This window comes from Oncorhynchus mykiss, chromosome 4, assembly GCF_013265735.2.
Source record: "Oncorhynchus mykiss isolate Arlee chromosome 4, USDA_OmykA_1.1, whole genome shotgun sequence".
Taxonomy (NCBI): domain Eukaryota; kingdom Metazoa; phylum Chordata; class Actinopteri; order Salmoniformes; family Salmonidae; genus Oncorhynchus; species Oncorhynchus mykiss.
The window spans coordinates 19378314-19387500 of NC_048568.1; the positions used below are offsets into that span (position 1 = coordinate 19378314).

The 9187-nt window shown below is 45.8% G+C and overlaps 1 protein-coding gene across 3 annotated transcripts in view; it reads right to left on the reverse strand.

Annotated features, from left to right (window-relative positions):
- The window catches only part of LOC110522252 (polypeptide N-acetylgalactosaminyltransferase 14), a 125224-nt gene that overhangs the window by 50167 nt on the left and 65870 nt on the right, over positions 1-9187 (reverse strand). For all 3 annotated transcript variants that reach the window (XR_005051482.1, XM_036975826.1, XM_036975825.1), the window contains 2 exons: positions 4251-4318; positions 1385-1450 (listed from right to left, as the gene is read on the reverse strand). Coding sequence is in view for 2 of the 3 variants with exons in the window: in XM_036975826.1 (XP_036831721.1) it covers positions 1385-1450; positions 4251-4318 (134 nt within the window). In the remaining variant the exon portion in view is untranslated. The remainder of the gene's footprint in view (positions 1-1384; positions 1451-4250; positions 4319-9187) is intronic.

Below are 9187 nucleotides of genomic sequence, written 5' to 3' on the forward strand. Positions count from 1 at the left end.
TCCTGAGTATGACCTTCTGCCTGCCCCTGGACCCAGCTACCTGCCTCCTCCTGTGTATGACCTGCCTGCCCCTGGACCCAGCTACCTGCCTCCTCCTGTGTATGACCTTCTGCCTGCCCCTGGACCCAGCTACCTACCTCCTCCTGTGTATGACCTTCTGCCTGCCCCTGGACCCAGCTACCTGCCTCCTCCTGTGTATGACCTTCTGCCTGCCCCTGGACCCAGCTACCTACCTCCTCCTGTGTATGACCTTCTGCCTGCCCCTGGACCCAGCTACCTACCTCCTCCTGTGTATGACCTTCTGCCTGCCCCTGGACCCAGCTACCTACCTCCTCCTGTGTATGACCTACTGCCTGCCCCTGGACCCAGCTACCTTCCTCCTCCTGTGTATGACCTTCTGCCTGCCCCTGGACCCAGCTACCTGCCTCCTCCTGTGTATGACCTTCTGCCTGCCCCTGGACCCAGCTACCTACCTCCTCCTGTGTATGACCTTCTGCCTGCCCCTGGACCCAGCTACCTACCTCCTCCTGTGTATGACCTACTGCCTGCCCCTGGACCCAGCTACCTTCCTCCTCCTGTGTATGACCTTCTGCCTGCCCCTGGACCCAGCTACCTGCCTCCTCCTGTGTATGACCTTCTGCCTGCCCCTGGACCCAGCTACCTGCCTCCTCCTGTGGTCCTTTACAAATAAACACCTGCTGCACTCTGCGCTTGAAACCAGCTCTCTGTCTCCCATTGTGTTCATTGCAGTAGACCTACATTGTGGACTACAGTATATAAATCAAATGTCTCTTGCTAGGTGCCCAATTGAATTAAAGGGCAACTACACCCTCTCAAAAATACATCTCCTGATGTGGTTTCAGCAATGTTGTGGACTTAGAAAACTCAATTTGTTCCAGTTTTCAATTTAAAACATAAACGGTTTCACACAGGGGCATCATCCCACTGGGCACAGATGTCATTTCAATGTCTATTCCACACTGGTTCATTGAAATGACGTTACAACAATGTTGATTCTACCAGTGTGTGTCCAGTGGGTTTTGTTCACCAGGCGAGCCGTTTGAGAATGATTTTGCCAAGTTAGGGTATATGCATTTCTCCAGGCACCACTCCGCCACTGCCCACAACGGGTGCTTTTCCCTGTGCTCTGAAATCATCTACTGCAGGCAGGCTACTAGTGCTCCAATCAGGTGAACCATCCTCCTGGTCTACTGTTATCGCCTCATGAAAACATTCGGCTCTAATGCTGCTCTTCCCGCTCAGAAGACAACTGGTGGTGGGCTCAATGGTATGTGTTCAAGTTGAGGACACAATTGTCTACTGCACGGATAAAATACTCTCAACACACACACACGCAAGCACGCACACGAATGAACTACGTTACCTTCTCTCCTGTCATTCCGAAGACACTTTACTTTGGGCAACTTGGTGAGTAGAAGGCAGTCATTTGCTGAAAGAGAGCATTTGATTCAGGGTTAGATGCAATGTCCTCAGCACTGTCACCCACACATTGCATGGTACTGGACATGAATTGCAATGAACACATTGACAGAGACAGGGGAAATCTTTTAAATCACTGACACTTTTATTCCGGCAGATGACCCAGAATGGGAGAGCTCGTCTCATCGATCTCCAATCCATTTCCACACTGCCTCCTGCTGGAATCAGCTCTATCTCTATCTCTGCTCACAGCTTCTCCTCTACTCTACTCACCATCTTCACTGTAGTAATCTACAGTACCAGGATGATCTACTCTACTCACCATCTTCACTGTAGTAATCTACAGTACCAGGATGATCTACTCTACTCACCATCTTCACTGTAGTAATCTACAGTACCAGGATGATCTACTCTATTCACCATCTTCACTGTAGTAATCTACAGTACCAGGATGATCTACTCTACTCACCATAACTCACTGTAGTCATGTACAGCACCAGGATGATCTACTCTACTCACCATAACTCACTGTAGTCATATACAGCATCAGGATGATCTACTCTACTCACCAACTTCACTGTAGTAATCTACAGTACCAGGATGATCTACTCTACTCACCATAACTCACTGTAGTCATATACAGCACCAGGATGATCTACTCTACTCACCATAACTCACTGTAGTCCTATACAGCATCAGGATGATCTACTCTACTCACCATCATTCACTGTAGTAATCTACAGTACCAGGATGATCTACTCTACTCACCATAACTCACTGTAGTCATATACAGCATCAGGATGATCTACTCTACTCACCATAACTCACTGTAGTCATATACAGCACCGAGATGATCTACTCTACTCACCATATTCACTGTAGTCATATACAGCATCAGGATGATCTACTCTACTCACCATAACTCACTGTAGTCATATACAGCATCAGGATGATCTACTCTACTCACCATAACTCACTGTAGTCATATACAGCACCAGGATGATCTACTCTACTCACCACAACTCACTGTAGTCATCTACAGCATCAGGATGATCTACTCTACTCACCATAACTCACTGTAGTCATCTAGAGCATCAGGATGATCTACTCTACTCACCATAACTCACTGTAGTCATCTAGAGCATCAGGATGATCTACTCTACTCACCATAACTCACTATAGTCATCTACAGTACCAGGATGATCTACTCTACTCTACTCATCATAACTCACTGTAGTCATCTACAGTACAAGGATGAGCTACTCTACTCTACTCACCATAACTCACTGTAGTCATCTACAGTACCAGGATGATCTTCTCTACTCTACTCACCATAACTCACTGTAGTCATCTACAGCACCAGGATGATCTACTCTACTCACCATCTTCACTGTAGTAATCTACAGTACCAGGATGATCTACTCTACTCACCATAACTCACTGTAGTCACCTACAGCACCAGGATGATCTTCTCTACTCTACTCACCATAACTCACTGTAGTCATCTACAGTACTAGGATGATCTTCTCTACTCTACTCACCATAACTCACTGTAGTCATCTACAGTACTAGGATGATCTACTCTACTCACCACAACTCACTGTAGTCATCTACAGCACCAGGGTGATCTACTCTACTCTACTCTACTCACCATCCTCACTGTAGTCATCTACAGTACCAGGATGATCTTCTCTACTCTAATCATCATAACTCACTGTAGTCATCTACAGTACTAGGATGATATTCTCTGCTCTACTCACCATAACTCACTGTAGTCATCTACAGCACCAGGATGATCTACTCTACTCATCATAACTCACTGTAGTCATCTACAGTACCAGGATGATCTTCTCTACTCTAATCATCATAACTCACTGTAGTCATCTACAGTACTAGGATGATATTCTCTGCTCTACTCACCATAACTCACTGTAGTCATCTACAGCACCAGGATGATCTACTCTACTCATCATAACTCACTGTAGTCATCTACAGTACTAGGATGATATTCTCTGCTCTACTCACCATAACTCACTGTAGTCATCTACAGCACCAGGATGATCTACTCTACTCACCATAACTCACTGTAGTCATCTACAGTACCAGGATTATCTTCTCTACTCTACTCACCATAACTCACTGTAGTCATCTACAGTACCAGGATGATCTTCTCTACTCTACTCACCATAACTCACTGTAGTCATCTACAGAATCAGGATGATCTACTCTACTCACCATAACTCACTGTAGTCATCTACAGCACCAGGATGATCTACTCTACTCACCATAACTCACTGTAGTCACCTACAGCACCAGGATGATCTTCTCTACTCTACTCACCATAACTCACTGTAGTCATCTACAGAATCAGGATGATCTTCTCTACTCTACTCACCATAACTCACTGTAGTCATCTACAGAATCAGGATGATCTACTCTACTCACCATAACTCACTGTAGTCTTCTACAGCACCAGGATGATCTACTCTACTCACCATAACTCACTGTAGTCATTTACAGTACCAGGATTATCTTCTCTACTCTACTCACCATAACTCACTGTAGTCATCTACAGAATCAGGATGATCTACTCTACTCACCATAACTCACTGTAGTCATCTACAGTACCAGGATGATCTTCTCTACTCTACTCACCATAACTCACTGTAGTCATCTACAGAATCAGGATGATCTACTCTACTCACCATAACTCACTGTAGTCATCTACAGCACCAGGATGATCTACTCTACTCACCATAACTCACTGTAGTCACCTACAGCACCAGGATGATCTTCTCTACTCTACTCACCATCCTCGCTGTAGTCATCTACCAGGATGATCTCGTGAATCAGGTGGACAGGCGTCCGGTTCAGCACACTGCAAAAGGAAAGGGGAGAAACAGTAGAGTTAGTAGAAACTATTGCATTTCTTAAAGACGACAATCGTTACAGAGCTGCAAGTACTGTAATCTACTTTTCCCCCACATTATGGGAAAAACTGAGAATGGCATTACGGCTTTAATAAACCAACACTATTTCATTAGTTCTGAAGATTAAAAAATTAAAAATTCATAACGTCAGCCCCCAAAATTCAATTTGGATGGTTTTCTATTAAGTGTATGGGAAAATACAGGAACACTCTTTCTGGCTGTAGCTCTTTTTCCTCCCAACACCATCCTTTCATATTAAACTCTCACTTTATAAGAACCACACTGGAATCCCCCTCTAACATTATCTCTCCTCTCCTGGGGCACATGGCTGAACAGCAGGTCATGGAGCGAGAAGAGATGGAGAGAGAGCTGCACCACCTCCCTCAAATTACTTCACCTTTTATCCCAGTCTGAATCAAGGCACATCCACCCTCTTCTCCTCCCTCGCAGGCCCTCATTCCCTCTACCTACCACACCCACAAATTCTCTCTCTCTCTCTCTCTCTATTCCCTGATCTACACCACTCCTCCCACCTAAAGCTAAACCTCTCTACTCTCCTCTCAGCCTGGCCAACTTCCTGGAGAGATTACACACACCAGTGGAGAGCAGAGCATGTCTACCCAGACAGCCAATCAGCATAACCATCCCTGTCCCATTACTGGTCAGGCGTGCTCCGGTGATAGCGGTGAAATTATGGAAGGGGACAACACAGTGATGCTCACGGGACTCAAGGTGGATTTGCTGTGTGATTTGTAGCATGGTGTGAGGGCATCTCTCTCTTTCCCTTCCTTTCTCTCTTTCTCTCACTGTCTTTCCACCCCCGCCCTCTCTCTCTCTCTCTCTCTCTCTCTCTCTCTCTCTCTCTCTCTATCTCTCTCCCTATCTCTCTCTCTCTCTCCTCCTCTCCTGTCTTGGTGAATAATTGGAGGGCTGTCAGGCTTGGAGGTCTGTTCTTCTATCGCTGTGCATGCTGGACCCATTCATTACTCCATTCCCCCTCCTCTTCCCTCCCTCTCTATCCCGCTCCATCCACCCTCCGCTGGCGCCTGATCCTCATGCCTTTATTAATGCCCCTGACAGAAATCCGTTCCTGGTGGCAACGGGAAAAGCTCTACAGTAAGACAGAGCCCTGATTCAGCTTCTAAATGCAGCCTAATCAGGGGAGGCGGATGACTATAGCCCTGTGGGCTATATCTAGAACAGCAGCATCACTAATGTCTGCTGTAGACTTTATTCTAGACTGTATTTTCCCCTCTTTTTATGACCATCAGTCGGTTTCATATGAAGACTAAAATGCAATGTATTAGGCATGAATAACAAGCAAGTCAAAGTTCTCTCGACCCATGTAAAATACCTAATATAGTGTGTGAGTCAGTGGTAAATGTGGAGAGAAGTTCTGAGAAAACACAATTGAGTTGAGAGTCTCATGTGGGAGTTCCAAAACTGGGTCCAGACCGATACTGTAGAATTTGGCTACGACACTTGACTGTTCCAAGAACATCAAACCCACTGAGAAAACATTTAGTCTGCGCTGGATGTAGACAGTACCGTACGTCAAATCTATTATTGATTGTCGGATGACTGCTAGATGAAAGATTGACAGACATATTTGTGAATATTTTTTTGGGGGGGAAACAGAGCTGGAAACCTACAAATATTAGGCAATTAACCATTTTCAATAACAAAAACGGATGAATTGGCATCATTCCAAAGCCAGGTTAGGTAATATGTCCTTTCAAAATGAAGCTAACACAAACCATGTGGAATTACTACAGACAATCAAAAGGACTGGGTTAGCAGAGCGGTAGAAATGTGTTTACTGTACATTGCGGTCTTAGAATGTCATTATATTGATTCCTGCTGTGTTTATGGGGTGGCTCAGCACTTTGCGTCCACACTCACCACCCAAACACAGGAGAGAAGCCCTTTGACTGCCAAATTCATTTCTGTTTCTCCTGATGCATTCCAAAATGCCTGAGTAGGAGGAATACATTATGAGTAAACACAGCATCAATAAAAATCCATTGTGGCACATGCAGGAATAGGTGACATTTGGAAATTAATATAGTCTACATTACCCACCGGGCACAGACGTCATTTCAACATTTAGTTTTGAGATAATTCCTTTACGTTGAGGTCTTTTTGCAAATCCAATACATTTTCCACGTCGATTCAACGTCATCACATGGAATGTTTTTTTGGGGGAAATTACGTGGAAACAATGTTGATTCAACCAGTTTTTTCCCCCAGTGGGTATTTTCTCATTTGTTTAGTACTGATCGTCATGAGTGTGTCCTGAAGGCGCCAGTGTGCGGCACCGCTCTGTGTTAATCACACTACTCACAACCCATTAAGACAAGTTTCCACCACCTCCTTCTCCTCTATGGCTGTCTGGCACAGAGAGCGTCTCGTCAAACATCAGTAGAATATAGCATCCCGGTGTAGTATGGGGTCAATGACTGTTTCCCTGTTCTTTAGTTTGCTCTACCTGCTGGGGATATGAAAACACAGGCCTATCCTTCCTGCTCCTCCTCTCCTCACCTCACCTCTCCTCACCTCACCTCTCCTCTCCTCACCTCACCTCTCCTCTCCTCACCTCTCCTCTCCTCTCCTCACCTCACCTCTCCTCTCCTCTCCTCACCTCACCTCTCCTCTCCTCTCCTCACCTCACCTCTCCTCTCCTCACCTCACCTCACCTCTCCTCACGTCACCTCTCCTCACCTCTCCTCACCTCTCCTCACCTCTCCTGACTTCACTATTCCTCCTCTTTCAATCCCCCCCTTTCCTCTAATTTCTTTTCCTCTACTTTCCACTCTCATCTCCTCTGTGTATTCATTATCTCTACCTCTCGTCCCTTACCCTCCCCTCTTCTCACTTCCATATTATTCTCCTCCCCTTCCCCTCTCTTCTCCTGATCTATCGGTCCCAGCACTGTCTTGGGAGAGCAGGGTCTGAAGAGGGTTTCCAGCCTGTCCCCCCCCCCCCCCCCTCTCCACCTCTGAGGGTTCTGAGGGCTGGACTCTAGTAATAGCCTCTGTCAGCACTAACACAAATCAAAGAGAGAGGTCCACGGCCTGCTTTTCAACTTCGCTCTGTATCAATGTTTGGTTCTGGCGTCAGAGAACGAGAGAGAGAGAGAGGGGGAGAGAGAGAGAGAGAGATGGGCTAACAGAGATACCGGCTGAGGTGGGCTGTGCGTCAGGGGGTCTATCTGGGTCCAACCAGCCCATGAACCCCAGACAACTTGATTAATGCAGAGAAATCTCAGGAGATGAGGGTTGTTGTTGTTTTTCTTATTAGCTACATCACCGGCGGCAGCAGCCGCAGCGTGTGGTGGAGGGCTGAGTGAGGCGGAGGTTGTGTAATTACATGCAGGGAGAATGGAGGCCGTCATGATTACACAAACATGCCGACAGACATGGAGCACTGTGCTAATTAAACCCCACCCACTGAGGCTGAGGCCCCTGAGGGCCACAGGGAGGGTACTGGTACTGTGCCACCTCAGGAGGTATTTAACTGCTGGGCTATGTGGCTCAGAGTGCTGTATACAGTACACTACCCTGGACAAAGATGTATGTAATGAGGTAGGCACAGAGAGAGAGAGAGAGAGAGAGAGAGAGAGAGAGAGAGAGAGAGAGAGAGAGAGAGAGAGAGAGAGAGAGAGAGAGAGAGAGAGAGATCAACAAATTGTCCACTATTCTAGAAAAATCCTTAGCCCCTGGTGTTAGTCCCCACAATTCAGAGGTTAAAAGCCAGCTCTTCGCAGATGACCTGTGCCTGCTGTCACTCACAGAACATGGCCTACAGCAGAGCCTGGACCTGCTAGAGCAGTACTGCCAGACCTGGGCCCTGGCAGTAAACCCCAAAAAGACTAAATAATTTCCAGAGAAGATCCAGATCTCAGGGAATTAGAACAAAGTTCGCAATTGGTACAAAATATATAGAGTACTGCACACACTACAATTACATAGGTTTAAAAATAAGCTCAAGTGGACACCTTAATGAGGCAGTGAATGAACTGAGAGAGAAAGCACGCAGGGCATTCTACGCCATTAAAAAAACAAGTTCAAATTGAAATACCTATTCAAATTTGGCTAAAACTAATTGAATGTGTCATTGAACCAATTGCACTTTATGGCCGCGAGGTGTGGGGTCCACTTGCAAAACAAGATTTCATCAAATGGAACAAACACCCCATTGAAACCCTGCATGCAGAGTTCTGTAAGATTCTCCTACATGTCCAGAGGAAAACTACAAACAATGCATACAGGGCAGAATTAGGACAATATCCACTAATAATAACAACTAAAAAAATAGCAATTAAGTTTTGGAAACATCTAAAATACAGTGACCCCCTCTCATATCATTACCAAGCCCTGCAATGCCAAGAGCTGAGCAAAGAAAAGAGTCCCCTCATCCAGCTGGTCCTGGGGCTGAGTTCACAAACCTGTTCTACTAACACACTGAAGCCTCAGGACCAGAACATCCAATCAATCAGAATAAACCAAATGAACAACACAGTCAAAACAAAACTACATTGCTTATTGGGAAACACAAGCACAAGCACAAAGCAAAATGCAGTGCTATCTGGCCCTAAATCGACAGTACACCATGGCTAAATATTTTACCATGGTTACCGATCAAAACCTTAGAAAAACCTTGACAAAGTACAGGCTCAGTGAGCACAGCCTTGCCATTGAGAAGGGTAGACACAGAAAACCTGGCTCCCTGTAGAGGAAAGGCTGTGCAACCACTGCACAACAGCAGAACCTGAGACAGAGCTGCATTTCCTGACAAAATGTCAAAAACATAAAACA